This window comes from Colletotrichum lupini, chromosome 6 (assembly GCF_023278565.1).
Source record: "Colletotrichum lupini chromosome 6, complete sequence".
NCBI classification, from domain to species: Eukaryota; Fungi; Ascomycota; class Sordariomycetes; order Glomerellales; family Glomerellaceae; genus Colletotrichum; species Colletotrichum lupini.
Window position 1 is genome coordinate 2,721,472 of NC_064679.1, and position 22,818 is coordinate 2,744,289.

At 53.9% G+C, this 22,818-nt stretch overlaps 7 protein-coding genes across 7 annotated transcripts; 4 read left to right on the forward strand and 3 right to left on the reverse strand.

Moving 5' to 3' along the window:
• Positions 1–438: 438 nt before the first annotated feature.
• Positions 439–1,710, reverse strand: CLUP02_12313 (ChaC-like protein; the record flags this gene model as incomplete). The annotated part of the gene is made up of 3 exons (XM_049291277.1): positions 439–998; positions 1,439–1,470; positions 1,652–1,710. 3 exons carry the CDS (start codon positions 1,708–1,710, stop codon positions 439–441), a joined length of 651 nt encoding a protein of 216 aa, XP_049148422.1.
• A 3,536-nt stretch (positions 1,711–5,246) lies between these two features.
• On the forward strand, positions 5,247–6,357 carry CLUP02_12314 (uncharacterized protein; the record flags this gene model as incomplete). Its single annotated transcript, XM_049291278.1, has 4 exons — positions 5,247–5,287; positions 5,381–5,399; positions 5,518–5,836; positions 5,894–6,357. The coding sequence occupies 4 exons, from the start codon at positions 5,247–5,249 to the stop codon at positions 6,355–6,357; spliced, it is 843 nt and encodes a 280-aa protein (XP_049148423.1).
• A 2,724-nt stretch (positions 6,358–9,081) lies between these two features.
• CLUP02_12315 (uncharacterized protein) lies at positions 9,082–10,500 on the reverse strand (the record flags this gene model as incomplete). The annotated part of the gene is made up of 1 exon (XM_049291279.1): positions 9,082–10,500. One exon carries the CDS (start codon positions 10,498–10,500, stop codon positions 9,082–9,084), a length of 1,419 nt encoding a protein of 472 aa, XP_049148424.1.
• Positions 10,501–14,896: 4,396 nt separating this feature from the next.
• On the forward strand, positions 14,897–15,307 carry CLUP02_12316 (uncharacterized protein; the record flags this gene model as incomplete). Its single annotated transcript, XM_049291280.1, has 1 exon — positions 14,897–15,307. One exon carries the CDS (start codon positions 14,897–14,899, stop codon positions 15,305–15,307), a length of 411 nt encoding a protein of 136 aa, XP_049148425.1.
• A 512-nt stretch (positions 15,308–15,819) lies between these two features.
• Positions 15,820–17,407, forward strand: CLUP02_12317 (uncharacterized protein; the record flags this gene model as incomplete). The annotated part of the gene is made up of 5 exons (XM_049291281.1): positions 15,820–15,880; positions 15,951–16,032; positions 16,207–16,228; positions 16,346–16,874; positions 17,316–17,407. The coding sequence occupies 5 exons, from the start codon at positions 15,820–15,822 to the stop codon at positions 17,405–17,407; spliced, it is 786 nt and encodes a 261-aa protein (XP_049148426.1).
• A 1,695-nt stretch (positions 17,408–19,102) lies between these two features.
• On the forward strand, positions 19,103–20,474 carry CLUP02_12318 (uncharacterized protein; the record flags this gene model as incomplete). Its single annotated transcript, XM_049291282.1, has 2 exons — positions 19,103–19,450; positions 19,524–20,474. 2 exons carry the CDS (start codon positions 19,103–19,105, stop codon positions 20,472–20,474), a joined length of 1,299 nt encoding a protein of 432 aa, XP_049148427.1.
• A 601-nt stretch (positions 20,475–21,075) lies between these two features.
• On the reverse strand, positions 21,076–22,665 carry CLUP02_12319 (uncharacterized protein; the record flags this gene model as incomplete). The annotated part of the gene is made up of 4 exons (XM_049291283.1): positions 21,076–21,353; positions 21,421–21,824; positions 21,902–22,599; positions 22,651–22,665. 4 exons carry the CDS (start codon positions 22,663–22,665, stop codon positions 21,076–21,078), a joined length of 1,395 nt encoding a protein of 464 aa, XP_049148428.1.
• Positions 22,666–22,818: the final 153 nt, after the last annotated feature.

Genomic DNA, 22,818 nt, shown 5'->3' on the forward strand with positions numbered 1-22,818 from the left:
CCTAGTCTTCTCAATTGGAATGGTTTTCTGCTTCTGTCCTTGATCTTCACCCTTGTTGCCCCAAAATGGTTGCTGCCACTAAAGTTTGGGTGTGTTTTCCGCATGCGGTGATGGTTCCTTTTCCGGTGATCCTTGTGGAGTATGGGTGGGCGGCGATGTGGGTTTGTATTTGGGAATGATGCAGAGTGTTGTCGGATTCATCGTGGACGCCAACGGATTTGTGGTCTAACGCTACATGTCTGCCTGACTGTCTCTCTTGATTGACTCTCTATGTGTTGAATGTTCTGAAACAAGAATGTTGGTTGACATGGGCTCCAAGGCGTTGTTGCACCACGACCAAAGGGGAAAGGTTGAAAGAAGGGGTTGGGTGGGCAGAGGCTTGATTTTCAAAGGGGGAAAAAAAAAAAGAAGAGGCGAAAGAATGTGCAGAAAAACTCTTCAGTCTGTCTTTTCAGTCTCCTCCTGTTCCTTGACACTGGTTTCTTGCTTGAAAGTACCGCCGACGGCTGACAGCGGTGGTTGCGTAGCATCGTGGGATGTCTCCTCGGCGGAGATGATGGCCCGTACTCTGTTGGAGAGGTCGGTGATGTGGACGTCGCCACTCTCCGGGCTCAGTCCGTCAAGAGCTTCTTCGAGGCCAAGAAGGTAGTCGATGTTTAGCCCACTCGGGCCGCGGCTCTGACGGATGTGGGCGGCGAGAGCCTGAGGATCCTGTGGTCCGACAAACTGGTCATTGTCCGGGGTACCAATGTACACAAGTGTGCGGATTGGCTCGGAGCCATCAGCTGGGTAGAAAGGGGCGTAGTGGATCGTGTAGCCGTTGATCTCGCGAATGTCAAGATAGTCCTTGACTTCGGCGACCTTGTCTGCCTTGATACGGTAGGCGACACCCCAGACGCGTTCAGGTGCCGAGTCGTGGTGGTCGGTCAGCTGCTCCCAGAACGAGCGCTCTATGAGCGTGACAACACGGCCAGGAGCCTCGGGTGTGCCTCTGTGGTCTTGACTAGTGAAGGGGTCAGGACGTCTTGATGTGAGACAAGATGGCGGGTGTTATAAAGCCCTTGAGGGTCAAATGGTTACCTTGCCTGCGTGAGGTGTTAGTGAGACTAGTGGAGACGAGGGGGAGGTAGGACGTGAAGTGGAAATAAGCATTGGTCGCAGCGGGCACTAGGGACGCAAGGTGGCCTTGTGTTCCACGGGGCTGGATGAGACGGCACGCCCGGGGGAGGTAAGGGAGAGACGAACCTGCCAGAAGCGACGTACGTATCCTGTCACCCATCCAGGGATTCTTCTATCTGTGGGGGGTGGACAACATAGATCAGCCGACGGCTCGGATGGCGGCAAGGGGCAGGAGGAGGAGGAGGAGGAGGAGGAGGAGGAGGAGGAGGAGGAGGAGGAGGATAGAAGGGGGGTGTGGTGTGGACGAGGTGAGGCTAACCGAAGTGCGGCGGAGGCTTCCATATCAGACTCCTGGAAGACGGGGTTTGTAACGTTAGCACCGACATGTGTGAGGCTTGTCTACGGCAGGCAGGGATGCGTGCGCCATGCGGGAGGGCGGGAGGAGCTGGAGGACAAGAGCAGCCCAGTCCAGTCCAGCCCAGTAGGGAGAGCGGCAGGGATCGAGGGTGATCTCGAAGGGTCGAGAACGTACCCATAACCGTACAGCCAGAACTCGCCGCTGCCGTTGGTGGAGAGGTCGGTGTCGGGCATGCCGGCTGTCGTATATTTGAAGTCTGCCTGAGACGATGTACAACACGAAGAAGGCGAAGAGACGGGATATGAGAGATGACAGTCCAGTTGTTGCTGTCCACCGTGGATTCGAGGTGAGTACCTACACTTGAGAAGAGTGTTACAACTGGTGTTCACGATGCCAAAGCCTGGAGGAATTTCGAGCAAATCAGTCCCACTCCGGTGTAACTCGCTTCGGACCCTGCACACACACACACAAAACATAAAAGAGAAGCGGCAGAGGCAGCGCGGCGATCCAGCTTGGATCGATCTCTCAGGGCACTTGCCCAGGCGCGTGAGGGCCGAAGGTTACGAAAGCCATTGGCGACGCCCCAGAGCGGCAAACCGCAAGGGCCGAGGTGGGAGTTGTGTGAGGGGACCGCATGAAGCCGCGCGTACACATGTTGGAGATAGGTAGACAGACAAGCAGACAGGCAAACAAACAGAACAGAACACGACGGGAAAGGTCAGGTTTGAGGGGTAATGAAGAGAGGTGGACGAGGGAGACGATGAGGAAGAGGAGGAGGAGAAGCAAGATGAAGAGGAAGAGGAAATGTTCTAGAAGGGGAGGGGACTGGGGGGTCTAAAACGGCCCAGGCGGAAAAGTCAAAGTGGCGGGCCTATGTGAGGTAGGGTAAAGTGAATCAATCGGGGCGTGGTCTTGAAGAGAAGGAGATGACGGTACATACGATTTTGGAATTAGAAGGCGGGGAAGAAATGGAAGACTGGAGAGGGAGACGGACGTGTTCCAAGTGATCGAGAAAGAACGGGCAGGTCGAGTTGATGGCCGCGAATCTGCAAAAAAGCTGGAAAGCATACGCAATCCCGCTTGCCGGCGTCCCGTGCTGGAGGCTCGGCGTTCTGGGGAGGGGCATTGGTGCCGGGGCTGTGGTGGGGCAGGCAGGGCAGACTCGCAGACTCAATGGAAGGGAAGGATGTTAGGGTGGTACGGGCTGACTGTGGACGGCCACGCATACACGATGATTCGAAGACGAAGAGAGGGCCTCAAAGCACTCACTACCTAGAGATGAGGCGCATGGCAGTTGTCCACATGCAAGATCCATCAGGTCGAACTACCTCACCTTACTGACGAGTGAGGTGATTACTGGTGCGAGGCCAAGGTCAGAAGAGGGACGGACACCTGCCAACTGGCCAGATCATCTCACCTCGGGTGCTGGCGAGTGAACGTGCCATGGTGAAATAAGCTTAAATGGGGATACACCTCAACCACCAGCTCCATCTCAGATGGTTGTCATGCCGCCCGGCCCGATGGTGTAGAGGACTTTCCCGTTACCTCAAGTGTGTGTGAGTGTGTGTGGTGTGTGGGAGAGCCCGGAGTTGTAAGGAATAAGTGTCATTCAGATAGGTAAGTACGGAGTACTCTCAATTACGTGTATACGTACCCCTCTAACGCATGGTCCGACGTTCATTGCTGGTCCTGAATCCTGTCAAAACTTACTCAATACGGCAAGTATCCGTAAGGTACGGAGTATACCGTATCCCACACCTCTCAGGCTCCATTCCGAGGCAGCACTTGTCTGATGATCAAGCTGAAGCCTTAGGGATGCGCAGTGCGGTCGGTGGGCGGTTGCAATGATTGGGGAGACGAAGAAAAAAGAAAGAAAAAAGAAGGAGGCTCCAGGCTGAAATTTAAAGTGTGCAGGACTACGCAGGACCCCTTTCTATGGCTCCGGTCGCGATCTGTATCTGGATCGTATCACGTACCCGGTCCCGAGACGAAGAAAAGACCCCTTGGGGCCATTGAGTGGATACAGGGAACAAAACTAAGTACCTACTCCGTAGTGCACCACGCATGTCATCACCCACACAAAGACAGAGGCAGGTAAGCTAAGTCAAACTACCTTAGCAATAACGGTATTGAAGATACGAATTATCCGTACGCTAAGCGCGTATGTGGCCGAGCTGTCCCGCGCTAGAGCCCTCGTGGGTGTTTTCTTCTGACGGGATTTGCGCGGACCTGCCCGTCTCTTTCTCTGAGATCTAAAACGTTCAGTGTTCAATGTTGTCTGTGATTGCAATGGGTATTCTTTCCCATCCTATCTGCTTTTCTCAATCAATAGCTCGCATCCCCCCCCCCCAGCCCCCGGTGCGGCGTTGGCTTAGTAAATCCACCCGATAGCCACAGAACCAGGAACACCAGGCGAACGTGGCGGGGCCACGAAACCGAGCTGGGCACAGACTAGACTGACTTGACTGACAATGACTCTGATGGGTGACTCTGACGATTGATGAACTGACTGAATGGCAAATTGCTGAAAGAAGTCGAGAGATGACGAAAGAAGACAGAATAATACGTACAGAAATATGGAACCAGTATGGTATCGGGAGAGAGGCAGACAGCCCTGGCGTATCCGTACCTTCCCCGGTGCCTGGTATCCGTAAGGTACCTTACTATGTACTCCGTACTCCGTACAGAAGAGTAAAAGGGAAGGAGCAAAAACGGGCATCAGAATCCAAAAGCGAGCAAAGAAATCATTGGGAGCTTGTTCTTGTTCTGTTTTTAGCCCGTATCCCCAGAAATGCAATTTCGCACATGTCCACTCAAGAGGCTGACTTTGCAAACCATCGCCTGTTCATCCCGTCTCCCGCACTCCCGCTGGCCTATGGTGTCCTTTTTTTTATCCATTCGCAATCTCTCAAGTGCACCGCGAAGCCGTAAACCGCCACAACGCTTGCGCATTGTACCCAATTCTGTCCAATCTGTTTCGTGACGTGATCCAGGCCCCGACTCATACGCACACCGAGCCTTCGGCTTCTTCCAACACCTCCTGTCATCAATAATACACGTACCTTCCCTGCACATCACCGCTCGTGCCATCCCGCGCACCCCCAAAAAAAGAAGCTGTCTTGTCCGGTCTTCCGTTTGCCGAGAGCTCCCATCTCTTTGCTGTCTGTTTAGTCTTGTTTTACAAGGCCAGATAGCAGCCTCCCCCTCCTCTTCGTCATCTCCGCGACCTGTCTGCATTCCTTCCCCTCCTCCACCCTGACTGCAGAAGAGAGGTCGAAAGAAAGCCTTACCTTACACACCGCGATAACCACATCCAGCATAAGTCAACCTACGACCGCAACTACTACCTTGGACATCAGCAAACCACCCATACTCAGCCCAAGCCTCACTGCACATTCGGCGTGCGGCTGAAACCAATTTCTGCATTCTCTTCACTGAGCTCAAGGCCCGATTGGCACTTTGTCCTCCTTCGCCGCAGCCTAACCCACCGGCCACCCAGCCCTACCTCTTGACTAGCGTGCCGACTGCCGCCTGACGTTGAGTCGCGGTTCCGCTCCCCTGCTTGCTTCCAGGTTCCATAACCCATCATTCTCTCTTGGCTTTTACATACAGCTACTGCGGCTCCCCTCTGCTCTCTCTGCTCACAGTAATCCCCCCCACCCCGCCAGCTTCATATACCCCAGGAGCCTCAATCCAGTCTCGCCTCCAAAGACCCTTCTCTTCCTTCTCTTGAACTTTTGCTTGCTCCGAATCCGCACCAATTTTCGCAATGGCGTACAACAGACCCTACAATCCCGATGAACTTCCAAGGTACGTTGCACAACACACCATTCATCTAGCCCATTGTTCATGGTCTAAATACCCAATCTCCTTCTTTACCCCGCCATGCTAACCCCCTCCTAGGTTCGCGGAACCCGAACAGGTACGTTTGCGCCCTCGGCCTCCGGTCACCTGACGACATTTCTACTACATTCATCCCATCGGCACCCGTCACCCCCTGGATCGCGCATCTTGCAGATAAACTAACATTTCCATCATAGAAGGGCGGCGCTGCCCCGGCACCTTCCCAGCAGCCTTCCCAGCAGCATCCTCAGCAACACTCCCAGCCTCGCTACGAAAACAAGCTTCCAGCCGTCCCTCGCGACGAGTACCACCGTCCCGATCCTCGGAACGACCATCGCCGACCCAGCCCCAACATGTACGGCGTCAGCTCTCCTCCTCCGACGGGCAACCCCCGCCCGAACGCCCAGCCCCGGCCACCCCCCAACTCCCGGCCGCCTCCTTCTCCCGCTCCTGATATGAGCGCAGACGGCGCAGATCCGACACTGCTGCCCCTATTCCGAGCGGTCGATAAGGATGGTGAGTGATGCTGCCGACGCCCTTTTGCAACGTCTGCCAACTAATGACTGTCTACAGGCACTGGCCAGCTGTCCGAGCGGGAGCTGTCAACTGCCCTCGTCAACGGTGACTGGACTGCTTTCGACCCTCAGACAGTTCGCATGATGATCCGCATGTTCGATTCCGACCGCAGTGGCACTATTGGATTCGCCGAATTTTGCGGCCTCTGGTCCTTCCTTGCGTCGTGGCGCACTCTGTTTGACCGATTCGACGCCGACCGATCTGGAAACATTTCCCTCGGCGAGTTCACCAACGCCCTCGTTGCTTTCCGTTACCGTCTCAGCCCTGGTTTCGTCGAGCTTCTCTTCCGGACATACGACAAGCGTGGGGAAGGTGTCATGTCCTTCGATCTCTTCGTCCAGGCTTGCATTTCTCTGAAGCGCATGACGGACGTGTTCAAGAAGTACGATGACGACAGAGACGGTTACATCACCCTCAGCTTCGAGGACTTTTTGACGGAGATTCTCAAGCAGCTCAAGTAGGTCTGGCAAAAAGAGAGTCTAGACGTGGACTACAAGACCCAAGGACTGGAATGGCCCGAATACACTTTTGGGCCACGTCGCATGGGGTAGCTTTCCACACAGTCAGGCAGGCAATGTTGGACTGCAAAGGAGACGTTGTCTCCATGATTTAAAGCAGAGAGAAAAGAAGAAGACGCGTTGTTCAGGTGGGAATATTAGATACCCCGGGTGAATGGGTGCAGGTAATGGAGAGGTATATCGTCTGGATTTGGCACTCTACTCACAAGGGGTGGAACTCAGGATCGAATGCATGATATGGGAATCATCTGAGGTGGAAATCACGGCAGTAACTCAAGCAAGATATCGGGCATTGCATTGAAGTTTTGATGAGCATCGTACTCACCACCCTTTGTCCCACGTGTCGATTCGCTCCTTCATGGTCATCGGCTGCCCTTCCAGGAAGAAGCCTCCTTGGTGGCTGGGCGGATGAATAGTAGTATCGGGCTTGACCATTGTCGAAGAGATCTTCGTGTTTCGCTATTGCACGAGGTCAGTCGTACTTGAGCCGGCAGTCCGTCTCTCGACTAGATTCGATTCGATCTCTTTCATGTGTGTTGGCGTTTCAACATGCCAAGGACGCCAGAAGTTGGAGCCTGACCTAAGAAGCAGAATGGTTCGAGAGCCCTTTTTTTTTTTAGAAGAAAAACTGCCTGGGACAAGACTAATCTGGACTCTGCGCCCCGAAAAGAGAGAACAATTGCCTTGTGTTGAACAACTAACCTCAGCACCTCTTTGGGTAATTATAGGCTTAAACTGAATATGCATTTCTTCGTCTTCTGCTATGCGAATTACTCCCAACACCCCCTTTTTTTTTTTTTTTTTTTTTGCGCTCTCATACCTATTGACAAAAGCCGAACGGATTCTTGGAAGCCGAGACGGAGAAAGAATCACGTACTAAACGAAAGCTACTTCAGCGTGAATTATAACCCCCTCCTTTACGGGCAATGGTAGATGGACCAAAGCGACACCGCGAACCACAAACCCTAATCGTGTAAATAACCCACGAGCTCTCTCTGGACTCCGGTGTTCTCTTCCAGAAGGATTAAACACGAGGCAAAAAGGTTTGAAGCCGCGGCAGCGGCGGCGATTAGAGATGGAGCCGGTAGCGGGTACTCGGCCTTCGTGACGCAGAGCTGCGATGAACGTGTATACATGCGCTCACACACCCAAGACCAAACGTTCTTTGATTCTTGGTTTCATCAGACTTCCACGCCTAGTCGTCTCCGTATTCATCAACGTCTATCTTCAGTCTTGGTGAGGACGTTGGGTGAAGAGGAGTGAGTCCACGTAGGAGTTTGTGTGCCGAACCCATGCGAGTACGACCGGCGTATAGATTTTGAGGCGTATTGGCAATCCATCAGCCAGTGGACGTTCGTCTCTCACTATATACAGGTCTTTGCTCAAGTGGTCGTGGATATTCCAGTCCCAATTCTCGGTGCCGGTTCTATGACCGTGCCACATGCGACATGCGTCTCTCTTGGGATGCAATAGCTGTTAGATATCAGTGACTTACATTGTCAGCTGTAAATCGTCAGCTATAGATTGTTAAAGAAGAATCGGCCTTTGATCATCATTCGAAAAGGTTCAAGTCTTACCAGAGCGAGCTCGTTCGCTATCTTACAAAGTATATTCATTCCTCTGATAGTGGCAGCGTTCCTTGTAGGGGCCAGGCTCGCCATGCAAGGTACAAAAGTCTCCCGTCCTTGATGTGGCTGATTGAGATTTCTCCTGCAGTCTGTAACATACGTATCCCCTTCGTGTTCCCGTCTGGTTGTAACCAGGAAACCTGTATTGATCTCTCTTTCAAACCTTGGCATTCCATATTGATAGACATGACGCCAGGCGTTATAGCATGCTCATGTCTCTCAGCTGGTGCTACTCCAAAAAAATGCCAGCTCAGCAAGGCCCGGCCACTGGTCCATGGGTTACAGCTGATAGTCTTCGCAGTTTGTATCAGGAAATATGTGCCCCATTTCTCACATGACAGAATCGCAGCAGGTCTGCTTTAACTTGCTGGGAGAAAGGGGTTGTACTGGGCAGGCTCTTCCGAGGGAGGGAGACGGTTTGTCTAATCGTAGGGTACGCCTTCTAAATTTGTTGGTCTCTTCGTTGATGTCTTCGTTATGGTATACGTAGTGGTCCACGTAGTCTACAGGAAAGTTGTACGAGTTTCACTCGAGGCTCTGTCGTATGATCACTCATTGAGATGGAAATCAAAACACACAATAGGGATCATATGGAATAGCGACGTGTATTACTCGGTATTGATCCTGTGTCTCTCAGATGGCTACCACTCTTCATTCCTCAAATCGAAAGGCTCTAGTTGGCCCATATCCCCAGTACTGATAGGAAACGCCTCGCCTTCCTGGGCGGGCATACCCCTTAGACGCCTAACCCGAAGCCCCGCTGCGCTCCGAACCCCCTTTGATTATCCATCTCCTCCCTATTCGTATCTGATTAATAAGTTGTTCATTATATACCATCACAGGTATCTCCTTTCCAGAGAAAGGGTGGGTATATCTCCTTTTTCGTGTCCCGCTTCGCTGCCTCATATAACAAATGAAAGAAAGTATCCGTAGGCCAAACACAAACAGACCCGGGTCTGACCCGGGAGAGGATATATAAAACCTGCAACTCCGCCCCGGTCTCCGCAAATCGGCATCACGCGTGTCCCGTTCTTTTCCATCAGCGGGGCCCATATTTAGCCGTGGTATCAACCGGCGGCAAGCCCCGTCCCCTCGCCCGCCCCTTCAACCCCTTTCCGTTCCCAAGCAGACTCTTGGACAACGAAGACGAAGACGAAGGCGGAGGGGAGGAGAGAACCCCCGCGCCGGGCTCAACGTTCCAGACGCCTTCCCTCGTCATGGCGACCTCCTCGCCGACGCCGAGGACAAGAACGTCGGTGCTCTTGGACCCCTTGGCCTTGTCCCTCTTGTCCTGGTCGCTAGCCCTCTCGCGATCCAGCCTGTCGCCGCGCTTTCTTTCCCCCGAAGAAGAAGAAGAAGAAGAATGATGGGTGACCTGCTTCTGGGTATACTTCTTCGTCCGCAGCATCTTCGTCACCAACCCCCTGACATCCTTATCCCCGTCGTGCGTGCTCACCCACGCCCTCGCCCCGAGCGCCGCCGCAGTCTCCTGGCCCGCCGGCATGCCCGCCGAGATATTCCCGCCGAGCCACCAGGGATTCGACACGGTATCGAAGCAGTGCAGCAGCGCCGTCAGCGGCAGCGCGGCCTCGGCTTTGAGGTGCGTGTGGGCGTACTTCTCCAGGCAGCGGTACGAGATGCCGTGCGGCGAAAAGATGAGCGAGACGGCTCGTCGGTCGCGGGCGTCTGGGGTGATGGACGCGGCGGACCGGACGGAGCGCAGGGACCGGCTGCTGGGCGGTGTCTCGGGCGGCGTCGGCAGGCTGAGGTAGGCGGACGAGTTCTTTGTCTTTTGGTGGTGGTGGTGAGATCCAGATCCCAATCGAAGGGACGAGGCGCTGGCCGTGGTCCGTAGCGAGACTGGTGTTCTTGGGGGCGTCATGAGGTGAGGGAACCGCGGCCACGTCGGTGGCGGGCGGTACGTGATGCCGATGGCGGCGTGCAAGCCCTTGAAGTCCCTCCGCTGTGGGATAAAGGCGACTGTGACCTCACCCGGCTCGCCGCCCGGGAAAAAGGGAGGCACCTTCACCCGGATGACCGTCTGCTTCCCCGTGGCCTGCGGATCTTCCCACCGCGGAATCGCAAAGACCTTATCCTTGTCGAAGTACTTCCAGCTCCGGATCACCTTGGCCGCCGCCGGTTCCGCCAATATCAGCGTCCTGGTGCCGCTGGCCGGGAGCTGGCGGAGCGTTGCCTCATTGCAGTGGTCGCTCTTGTGCTGGCTGATGATGACGAGGTCGGGCTCCGGGAGATGCTGTAGGGAGCACACGCATGGGCACTCCTTGTGTGTTGCGGTTGACAGGATCGAGTGAAATATGGTGGAAGGCCCTGTGATCCATGGGTCCATCAAAATTCTGAACGGTCTTGGAGCAATGCCAGGAAGTGACTCGGGCACAATGGGCTCAAAGGTGAGGAGGAAGGAAGCATCCGCATTGAGCTGCTTCACAGTCAACGCCATAGCTCGGAAAAGGTGTATAAGAACGAACAAAAACAAGAACGAATGACACTGCGAACTCGGCCAATTTGATATGAGGGTATTGCTACTGAGCAATGGTCTGCCAGAGGAAACTGAACGCAAAAAAGAAAACAAAGCAGAGAGGTCAATTAGATATGGTCCATGACAGCGGGAATGTCTGGAGGGGAGGGCGCGTCGGGACGCAACTCTGGGGATGCGTAGCCGTGAATGATCGGACGTGGAGAAGGGCCTTTAGGGAAACGCGAGGCGATTTCAGGAAACTTTTCCTTGGCCAGATTAGAAACATGGCCCTTGTAACGCCAATTCGCCAGTCCGCCAACGCAAGCACGGCAAAGCTGGCGAGAGGGTCAGAGCATTGTGGTCGGATCTTGAATAGATCAATAGGCTAAGGGCAAGTTAACGCGAGGTGCTCAGACTTCCGGGGGCCCGGCCGTGGAGGATATGACGACCGCTATGTGTGAACGGCCCGGCTACGGGCTGCGTGGAGAGGTCGCCAAGTTCGGTCAAGGTCGGAGGCTGAAACTCTGGAGGCAGTGCCATTTTTTTTGGTCTAGAAACTTGAGGGTGCGTCCCTTGCAGACAATTTCTTCGCTCCGGTCCAGTTCAGGCGAAGCGTCTTTAGGATATACCCACCATTCCGTTTCCTTGACCGATGCCACTGGTCAAAAAGCCATCATCACTCGTCGAAGGCTCGAAGCAGATGAAGCAGACGAGTTTCTATAGAGCTTCTTGGCAACAAAGGTCCATCTGTAAGGTCTGTGCGCTACACCTCGAGGGGCTGATCAACGAGCACTTGTGACAAGTTTGTTTGGGATCTCGAAGATGGTGGGCTTTGATTGGACGAGGTCGAATTCGGACGACGCAGGGCAAAAGAGATCCGGGATGGTTTTCAAGTCGATTCGAGTTGCCAAATGTTAAGATGGCAGCGGGCCGCCGACTCGGGTGCAAAGACAATGGAGATGCTTCCACTGAGGCCTCATGCAGTGCAGGATTGACAGCTGGCTGTTGCGGCTGGAGCAGTTCCGGCTACCCCTTAGGAGGTGGGAGGCAAGGGATGACTGACCCATCGTCGTCCAGACCGCGGGAACAAGAGTTTCTAGCGGTGAGTTGGAAATTTCTACACTGACTATAGCTTGAGGCGAAAGACGTCAGTAGGTTGCCATTCTGCCCTAGAAGTGGATGCAGTCTGTAGAAGCCATGGGCTGGTTCTGGTTTTGGCAGAGGGGGCTCCGGAAGCAGGAAAATCGACCGTTTTCAAGAAGCCGAGTCAGGTACGGTTCACAAAACGTGATGAGCAGTGGGCCCATGGCTCATCTGTCGTCCACATGATGGAGTCTAGAGGTCATACTATAACGGGGGACGGCAGACCTCGTTCGGAGTTTGACGCTGTCGGGGATATCCTGTCCCTTGAAAACGAGACGCCGTGAGTCGAATAGGAGGTCGGATGTATGGGAAGACAGGTTCAAACTGTGTATCGTGTGCATCGGGATGCTGGCGAGGCACAGTAATCCGATGGAAAGCTTACTGGGTTCCTTTGACTTGCAATCGAATGTCATCACCCCTAAAGAAGCTTGGCTTGAAGGACAGTGACAACGTTGCGGCTTCGAGGTTACGACAGCAGTCGTAAACATAGTCGGTGTCACCGACTAGACGTACTCTTGATTGACCGCCATGTCTCGGAAGACAGGGAGCGAGGCGGCAGATCAGGAGGCTGATGGACGGTTGGGTGAGGATACCGTGCTAGTGGTAAGAAAAGTGAATCGAAGAAAAAAAAACCAGAGAGAAAAAATTCCAGCATGCATGTGACAAGCACCAAAGGAGTGCTTCTCGAACTTGTCTCGGGTTCTCTCACTCCCCACTAGGTTGCTACCAGTCACCCGCTAGAGAATCTTGAGTCTGTAGCACGACAGAAGGCAAGCTTGAGTGGCTGCTGCTGCGGTCCTGCGGGCCATTTCCGCCGACTTCAAGAAATCTCGGACCCGTGCAAGCTCGCCGTATCCTAAGACTAGCGTAGGTTCGCAATAACCCGGACTAAACGTGTAATTTGGGCGAACAAGTCTTTTGACGGGAATGTTCCCTAAGCAAGTTACCTTACTCGCAAGCAATGGAAGTACTTGTGGGAGTGTACGCGGCGCTGTAGTTGAAAGGACTCGCTCTACTCTGACTGTAGCCTTCGTGAATGCTTCTAGAGGTTGGCGTTCAGAAATTTGCGAACGGCCACAGTCATTCAAGAAGCAGCACCAGCTCGACAAGACAGGGGGAGATGAAGCTCCAGGTGATATCCTGTAGCTTTTGCTGGTTCTGGTAAAGTCGCGTGGGATTGCTTTGGAGGAGCTTTATTGTCAAAGCTGTCAGCCCTCGCTTGTGGTTGGTTGGCGGTCTCTTATCAGCGGTTGAGCTCGCGTCCAGGACCTTATCCCCCGCACCCTCCATGCCTCCCTTTCCTCTCTCTCTCTCTCTCTCTCTCTCTCTCCGGTACCAGCTAGGAGGAGCTGAGCAGGACGGGCGGTGACTGTCACCGAAGTGCCAACAGGCCGCTGGGTGCGGTATCAGCTCGTAATTAGGTCCGTTCGTGACTGACTTTTGCGGCGGCAGAGGGGGGCAGAAAGGCGGGGTTTATTCACCGCTTTCTTCATTTTTCTCTCATCAGCGCCAAGCTCGATCTCGTTGCTCTCGGTGACAGTAGTTGGTCCTCTTTGGGGCCATTTCGGCATTCATGAAACCATTCGAACTGCGGCTAATAAGTGCCTCCTAACCCAGCCTGACCAGGTAGCTCCTACTAGGGTAGGTGCTTGAGCGATGCAGCCGCCAGCGGCATAGGGGGAGGCGTTCGTGTAACGTTCCGTGGGCCATCACGAGATGGTGGCCCCGATTTAGTCCGATTTGAGGGTCCCGACTTGCTGTGTAGGTATGGGTACTTGAAGAGAAAAAAAATGCTGTCTGCATGGCACCCGTGCCTAGGTGAAGCATCAATCGATGAAATGACTCTGTAACCGAGTCCACGGGTGAGTCGAGATTCGTGTCTGTCAAACTCGGGGGCCAATCATTGCTTCTTCCCTGAAGAACATTATTGAAAACAAAGGCCAGAAGAAAGCACGACCCAGGCCAAGCAGTGTGATGTCACTTTAGTGCTTCGAGGGAGTATGGCTGAATCAATACCCGCTTTAGCTGCAAGTGCTGTCTACGGTTCCGAAGTGCCAGCCGCCCAGTCGGTCAGGGTCCAGGGGGGGTGTAAGTTGTAAGTGGCAAAAGAGAAGAATGTGGCAGAGGAAAATATGGTCGCGAGTTGGGAGGTTTGAGGAAAAGGTACAATTGGCTGCGGGCTTGTGAGTCGTTGCTCAGAGTTGGTCGAGAGAGGGCTGACTAGCCAAGAGCGATTGTTTTCCGTCCGGATAACTAAGGTATACTGTTTGACAGCCTGCCATTGGTAATCCTGTCTGACTTATTCAAGTAAGCTGATACATGGCCCCAGGGGAGGTAAAAAGGCCGAGAGAGATGGTAGCGCAAAGGCGGCATCTGAACAAGGCTTTTTGGGGCTCTGGCCGAGGAGCTCTCAGGTATTCTTTGAGCAGGCGCCACCTCGGTGAAAAGCCGTGGTTTCGGGATGCAGCTGGCAGCTGGTGCTTATTTCCAAAGAGGTTGGTTTGGCGAGGGAAGACGAAAGTGGATCAAGTCAGCCTGCAGGCTTAATTTTTTTCCTTCTGATCTCAACATCGGATTCTGGTGTCGGCCGGCCGGATGGCTTTGGGAGTTGAATTTTTCTCGCCTTTGGTTGAACTTTTTTTTTTCGTTGCTGGATAGAATCTGCCGATTGTTGATAGGTCGAGGTGAAGAGGATGCAAGGCGAAGAACAGGAGGGTCCTCGCCGAATGTGGGGACCTTCCCTGGCAATTTCAATACGTACCCCCCTTGTCTGCGCAACAGCTTTGCTCATCGCGGCATGGGGCGGAAGGAGAAAAAAAAAAGAGCAAAAACATAGGTTCCTATCTACTACGTAGGTACCTGCTCGTACCTGCTCGATGAGGAAGTATTCGTACGTATTTCTGACCTTATCCGTTATGACTTTTTTATCATGTCTGCAGGATCAAAATTCGCTTTCTCTGCCTTGACATCCAAATCCCTGGAAGCTTCGTTGCATCTACACTAGGCATGAAAGGACAAGGTAGCTGTGGATAGGCAGGTTGACGTGCTGAAGAGCTCCCTGGGCCCTGCGTATTCCTTGTGTAATACATAGCGGCAATGGAGCTGCATCGCAGAAGACGACAAAAGAAGAGTGTTAGTTACAGAGCAAGAGAGAGGAGGGGGGAAAAATTGATTGTTGCAGATATCCACATCCATCTTGACCTTCACCGTACCGATTACACACCAGGCGTGCTGCATGTTTCCGTACTCCCTACAGATTCTTTGTCTTCTTCTCTTTCTCACTCTTCCCAAGCTCTGTCCTAATCCCCACCCCATCAAGCCCGCCTTCCCTCTCCGCTTGTGGAGCAGACGATTCGCGCCAACGTCCACGGGTCGGGGGGTAAGGTCTCCACCGATGCGTGCTTTGGAGGCGCTGCAGACGCTACAGATGCCACGGACTTGCTGCAGCTCCAGGGTTCACCTTTGCAAGAAAATACTTCCAACTTGTCGAGGCAAGGCAAGGGCCCTGCATGTAGTGTACGGAGTAGGTAGTGTATGGTGTGGGCGGTGCCTTGGTGCTTCGGGCTGCCTGATGCCGACTCCTCCGCTGGCCCGTGTCCCCGTTCCCAATGCCCAACGGCAGCCCCGATCATGCTTCTCCTTGTAGAAGGACCGTTCATCGCTTTTATTCCGGAGATTTGGTCTGGGCCTGCTCATCTGGCCACGGCAATGCAATCGCAAAGCGGTAAAATTAGCTCTTGAACTGATCAAACGAAGCAATGAACCAAAAAGTGATACTGTTCATGTTTATGCGCAAAGAGCAGGTAGCTATGCTGGGCTGCGTTGTGCACATTATTCGCCAAGCCAAAAAGCACGACGGAAAAGAGCTCAGAATAGGTAGGTACCGTATGGATAGTCAAAAGAAAGCCTCGCTTCGCTTAGAGGGTACACGCGCAATGCTATCCGCACTTGCGGGTACAGCGTATCTCTGAAGTCTGTGATTGCCCAGGAAGCTACGAAGACAGAGTGACAGAGTTGAGTACACTACAGTGCTCCGTACACCATCTGGGGCCCCTCCCCGTTAGCTGGGATGTCAACGTGACGACCAGCGGGGATCCAAGCAGCGGGCAGACGTCGACCGAGGTCAGGACCACGTCCGACCAGTAAGCGGAGGCGAGAATGAACCAGGGGTCCAGCTCCGCTATGCTGCGGGAGGAGGAGGAGTATCTAGGTAGGAGAAGTGAGATGGGCGAATGCAAGCTGCCACCACGCCGCAGCAAGGCAAGGCAAGACGCAAGACATGCGAGCAGACAAGAAGCCTTTCGCCTTGGCCTCGGAGCTTGACTCTGTGAAGCATCCTGTTGGCATAGGAGTACTCGAGGACAAAGTAATGTAGGTGTCCGTATGGAAGGCATGATTGTGCTTCCAAGTTCGGATCATGGAGCGACGACGGGAGTTGGCAACGGTTGAAGGGTGGGGCGAGCAAGGCGAAGAACTCAGAGTAGTCAAGCTTGGGGCCCGTGGTGAGTTGGTGACAGACTTTGCGAGTTACTTCCCTGTTGCCAGCCCTGAGCGTCGTGGGAAGAAGGTACGACCGGGAAGGAAAAAGGAAAAGAAAGAGGCAGGCACAGGCAAGCTTGCTCAACTTTCAAGAGCTCCCCTGTGATGCGGCAAGGACCTCTTTCCACTGTCAACCACTCGCAAGCTCCGAAAAGAAAGAGCAAAGCAAAGCAGCCCACTTCCTGCCCTGTTCCCACCCCACCCCCCTCCTTCTCTCCTTCCCCTTGCTGTTGCTCTCGCTCTTGCTCCTGCTCTTGCTATTGCTCTTGCTGTTGCTCCTCCTCCCCGCTACCTGCTCCTGCTCCTGCTCGTCCACCACAGGCTGTCAATTGCTTCCCTGTCACACCCCCTCCTTCTCAATTCCTCGACCTCGTCCTCCCCCTCCTCTTTCCTCCGCCATGCAAGTCCTCCACCCGATTGTCTCGACTCGAATCTTGCCTGGTTCTGCATCCACGCCCCCTGCCTCGTTCTCATCCTCCTGCCCTCCTTTTCCCCTTCTTCTTCTTCTTCCATCCCCCTCTTCCCACAGACCCTGGGGTCAACCAAGCCAATCCAATCCACTAGACACACTCGATCCCCCATCGAGTCATTGATCTTTCCCACCAACGCCAACCAATTGTCGGCTCTTGACATCGTCGGCGGGTCGACTTGCCGACCTTTTCCCCTACCTTACAGTACGTATAGGTACGTCTTGTTCCTTCCCCTGCGCTTTTCGACTGAAATGCTCTCCATCCATCCCACTGCTGACCCCCCGAGCTTTGAGGTTACCCTCCTGTCATTGGAAGATGACGCCGTAGCCCGGTGGTACCTTGAATGAGCACCAAGCTGGTGTCGTTATACAGTAGCTCTGCCGAATCTTCCAAGCACCCAAACCCAAGCAATAGCGGAAGCGGCAGCGGTAGCAACAGCAAAAGCAGAAACAGAGACTCGCGGTCCCACGGGCGTCAACTGGTTATGGCTGCCGCCATTCTCGGACAAGTCAGGCACCTCGTGGTGCAATCTTTTTCATCCAACAAAGAGAAGAGGCGGAATGACTGACTCGAGAAGAAACATCTTGTTACTCGTCTCTCGGAGCAATACGTTTAGCCCATCGGACATGTTTCCAGGTTCAACAGCCCAGCCCAATGAGCCCAGTGTCTTGGAAAGCTCGGCCTCGGCGACCAGCCGTGTGTCACTTGCCATGCAACGAGCTGGCGAAGCCGACTAGATCCTTCTGAAGCTGGCGGTGATGAAGCTTCAAAGCCTCTGCTTGGCTGATCACTTACACCATCTCGCGTCACCGTACCGACCGCCGCCGCCGCCCCTCAGAACAGTGCTCGTCTAGCAGCGGCAGATGGTAAAAAATGTTGATTACTCGTAGCTGACAGTCTGGCGACTGGTGACATTGACGCCGTCTGCCACGGGCCCAACCTTGAGGTGGACTTAGGCTCACCTAACCATGCGACGAATACCAAGTCTTACCTCACAGCTTGTCAGCTGTTCACCTCTGTCGCTCCCCAAACCGACTACTTCCTTGCTCCTTGTACCTTGCGGCCACACCCTCGCTCGTCCGTCTCCTTGTTCGCGGCTGATAATATCCCTTTTCATCTGCATCTTTCATCACATCTGCTTCAGGTGTGCTGTATCCGTAGAAGCAAGCCCAGAAGCAGCATAGGCCCAGGCACAGAAAAGGTACGAGCGCGCAACTCAATTATCATGGCAACACTTTCGGCGTGCGAAGCAAGCAAGGTAGGTAGGTAGCTAGAAGCCTTTCCTACAACATTGGTAGCCGTAGATCGGATTGGAGCTGTATTCGTCGGCGGCTTTTGGATCTTGTCTTGCTTTCGTCGATTCAGCCATTGCTTACCTACCTTACCTAGGTACTCTCTACTGTCCAAGACTAAGGCAGAGTAAGTACATGAACGAGTGAGAGAAGAACAGGCAAGGTTTTACCAGACTCCGAACCAAGCTCCCTCCTTGCTCACACACCTTGCTATCATCCGTCCGTACTTCTTTTGCCTAGCCGTGTAAGTAGGGACTCATTTGGCTACAGATCATGCTGCGTAATAACTGGCCTTATGTGACTGGGCTGCGACCATGATGTACCTGGGTGAGCAAGGTAAGGCAAGGCAAGGTAGCTTGTCCTGACCTGACCTGACCTGGACCTGCCCTGGGTACCTTCCATGAGATACCCACCAGACCGAGCCACACCCCTACCTAGCCCGTCCAGTACCTCTCTTTTCCCCATTACCGCTACTTACTGCTTTCGGTCAACTTCCCTTCTGCCCCCAAAATCAGGTTCCTTCTCTTCCTCTTCCTCCCCGTCCTTTCCTCCCCCTCCATTACACCTTGTTCTTCGAAACACTCTTTGTAACACGCCTCAAGACGAGAGCTTCCAGAGCTCTAGACTCTTGCTCACCAAATATCGCAGCCTTTTGTCGAACCGTCAAATGCTCAAGCTCCAACATATTCAGTCGCCTTCAATTGACCTCGCTTCGCGATACGCTACGACAGTAACAGCACTTATCGCTCCTCACCCCGCTCAGTATCGATACCAGCCCTCAAGCGCATGGTGGGGTCAAGATGCCGCCCAGATCTTCTCTCACGTCTTCTTTTTCAATCACCGACTCCAACAATGAGGTCGTCTGTCCTCTGCGGAATCAGGATGGATCTAGCTGTAGGAAAAGATGCATCGGTGTAAGTCTCATTGTGCTGCCTGCATTGCCGCATTGCTCCCTCACGACGCCCTCTTCGCCACAAGCAGACCAACACTGCCCCCGTCTGCGCTGCTGCACCTCTCTACTTGGACCCAGTGCACAGAGAGAGCTTTGATTACTACAGCGAAAAATCCACTCGACCAAGGGAAAATCGAGAACGCTACTCTGACACTTGATAAATTCCTTAGGAAAAACGATATCGCTCCATGCAAGAACACATTCGCCGCGCTCATCCAGAACACTACATTTCGAAGCTCCCAGCGACCGAAGAAAGCTTCATGCTCATGATCAACACTCCTCCATCCGAACGTCCAATGCAGCAAAGCGCAACTTCTGTTCCCCAGGGTTCGTCCCTCTCAATCCAGGGCTATCCCCCAAAGATTGACCATCTTCAAGGCTTCAATCACGACCATCACATGTATGATAACAGTAACCCGGGCACGCCTCGAACCATGGACGACCACGCCGTTGGTTCCATGCTCCCCGCTGCCAGTGCTGCTGCGGCGCTGGCTCAGCTCCACGGTCACAAAGTCGAACCCGAATGGGAGGAAATGGTGAGTTAGAACATCCTCCCCTGACTGACTTACAAACTCGAACCACGATTGCTAATCAAATGTGCGCTACTAGGGTTGGCACTCAGACACGGAGGGACGCCGCATTCCAAGGACATCAATTGAGCTGCCTCCGCTGCACTTGACGAATAACGACATTACTAGCGAGCCATTCCCAGCTATGAACTCCAGTCGGCCACGGGATATTCTGCCGTCAATTCTGGCGAATTCGCCCCCCGGTCGCTCTTCAACATTACCCCCAATCCAACGGCCTGCTGTAGGACCTGCCCGACCAAGGAAGCAGTCCGTCACCAAGAGAGGCCGAGAGGCGCACCACAAGAAGCAGAAGTCTCGCGGCTCGGCAGCAGACTGGCTTCGGCGGATCCAAAACGACGAACGGCTTAGACCAGGTAACAATGACCGTAAGGCGTTATCGGCTGAACCTTCTGCAGACTATGGGAAGAGATGGGAAGATCTCATCGATGCCGCCGATCAAGCTGCATCAGCTGCCGGCGACATCGATGAGGATAGGACTCCAGTAAGAAGCTTTCATGCGCTCGCATCTTCACATTCTCTGACCTTTATCCAGATGCCTCAATCACCAGTTTCTATTCACCGGGCTTCTTTGCCGCCATTCCAGCACCATGGATTACCATCAGCGACAGCTGTAGGGAACTATCAAGCCTCGCCATTGCAGCAGGCCTTGACCCCGCCATCCTACAGCCAGGACACAATTGACCCATTCCCGTCGGTTGAAAGCGGTGAAAGCGGGGAGAACTTCCACATCGAGTCGCGAGGCCTATCGGATTCATCACCAAGTTATTCTTCTCAGAATACCCAGATCTACTGCGCAGCCTGTCAGAGCGTTTCACTTCTCAAGGACTCATACGCCTGCACAGAATGCATCTGCGGTCTGTGCCAGGCGTGTGTCGACGTTCTCATGGCAGAGCAGGGGGCTCGCCGCAAATGCCCCCGTTGCGCAACAATCGGCGGTCGGTTCAAGCCGTTCCAGCTTGACATCCGGTGATTATTATGTCTTGTCAACGACCATCATGCATACGTTACGCACAAATATTGGAGCTCTGAGGCCCACAAATTGCATTTGAAATCACACACGGCGTCTTGGATTGGGCCAATGCGCATATACAGCATCAAAGCTTGGCATAAGGATTCACCGCATCGATAATACCCCCGGCGTTGCAACTTCGCGAGAGCTTAGACAGAGAGCTTTTCACGAGCCGGTTTCTCCACATTCTTTACATTATTATACGGACTAGTGACTCGTGACAGTCCTGGATAGGTGTGGTTCTCTCTTTTTTCTTGATGCTACAGGCAGAGTATGGGATATCAAAACGATTACAGGATTAAGGGTCGGCTTGCACGTCGTTATGATCTTGCTTTTCCTCTCTTTTTGTTCTTTTTTTTTTTTTTTTTTTTTTGGCTTATTGATAATTTGTTCTGGGTGGGTACAGGCAAACTGTTTTTTTAGGAGTACTCCATTGGTTTATAGATGCCAATTATGAATTTAAATCAATCTAAGCTATAACATCAAAATTTTGGATCATGGGTATCATTCAAAACTCGTCTTTGTCACTAATGTATACGAGAAGCAAAATTGGATGGGCTCATCATCTTCTCGAGTCCTTCTCCTTTTCTTTCTTCAAAAGCAAATCGCGCATGGCGGCTCTAGCGTTGCGGCTACCGCCCAGCTTCGGACCCTTGAGGACTTCTTCATCGGCCTTGCGAGCCCCGGCGCGAGCCGCCGGCGCTGCCGTCTTCTTCTTTTGTTGGCGCTGGACCATGGCGTCCATGAACTCGCGCCGGAATTCCTCGGCGATGCGGTCGTCTGCGTCGCCGTCGCCTTCGTTTTGGGGTTCCTGTGGTTTTGGTACATCGTAGACGTCGACTAAGTAAGGTTTCCAGATTAGCATGTGCTTGCTGGCCCCATTGAAGGAGACGGTGCAAAAACTCACGTCTGTTCTCGCGCAGAATCTCCTCGACGAGCTGGTCGCGTTTGATGTCGTCGCTGGTGCGCCTGTTCCTGGGCCGCCAGGGTTTACCGTCCCTGCCGAGGCGGGGTTTCTTGGCTCGTCGGCCGCCGGTATCGTCGTCGACGGATTCGCCTAGGAGGCGGCGGGCTGCCTTTTCCGTCATGGCTTGGTTCCGGGCGCGGACTTCGTCGCCGAGGTCGACTTCCATTAGTTTCCCTTGCATGATGGGGTGGTTTTTGGGGTCTGGAAGTTCGGCTGGTCCGGCGGAGGGTGCTGTTGTTGACGGATTCGTTACGACGGTGGCGGCTTGGTGTTGGGAGGAGGTTGGTGGTTCGGATTGTGGTGGGGGGTTGCGGTTAGAGAGGTGCGATTCTATGTATTCCATCCTTGCTTGATCAGCCTCTGGCGTCGGGATGGAAAGGAAGGATGAGAAGTGGAGCTTCCCTTGGGGGGTAATACATACATGTGTTTGTTGACGATTGTAGTCGCTGCTGCGCCGGTCTGCGGCGCGAAGCGCTTTGCGATGAGGGGGTCGTCGTCTGGGGCTTGTGCTGGGACGGAAACAAGTGCGCGCGATGATGATGATAGGCTCATTGGGTCTGTGTCGTCTCCTCCGGCGCCGGCGAGGGCGGTTGTGCCTCGCGCAGAGAAGCCTACGCCGTTGAGTCGCTTCCGAGCGCGGTGGCGGAGGGCGGAGGGGATGTGTGCTTCGGGGCCCTCGTCGGCGGTGGTTTCCGTGGCTGGTGCAGATGTCGTGGTGTTTCCTGCTGTCGATGTTGATTTCGAGGCTGCGGCGGTGTCGTCGTCATCGGCGGCGGGCGATGCGGCGCGTTGGCGGAGGCCTGCTTTGCGCTTCTTGTTTGCGCGGAAGAGGATCGGGGCCGGGGCCGGAGCCGCGTCTGTGGTTGGGGTTTCGTCGGCGGGTGGCGCCATGATGGAGTTGAAGTGAGCGCCGGGGCGCGCTGGTACTGGTTGTCTGTGCGCTGGATTTAAAACTCGGCGGGTTGTCCTGGGTGCGACGTTTTTGGACGTTGATTTCGAGGATGTGAAGATAGGTGGATGTGTGTGTTGTAAATCGGAACGTGGACAGAAGGCGCAAATTCGCCCGGGCGATTGAGGCCGCGCCAGGAAACTCCACCTTGCAGAATGCCGAGGATTAGCCTATCGATAATGGACTGGACAAGGGGGGTCAGGCATGTAAGTGCAACCCACTGGCATGGATGTCATCGGTGTGACGGTGTCAGCGACCCCCACCAGGTTGGTTCCCACTTTTTGTCTTTGCCAACGGCAAGCATGTCGCAAGAAGCTCGAGGGGGAGCTCCGAGCTACTTTTAACCTCTGTGCATCCTCACTCTCTGAGGCCTTGCAACTTCATCTACA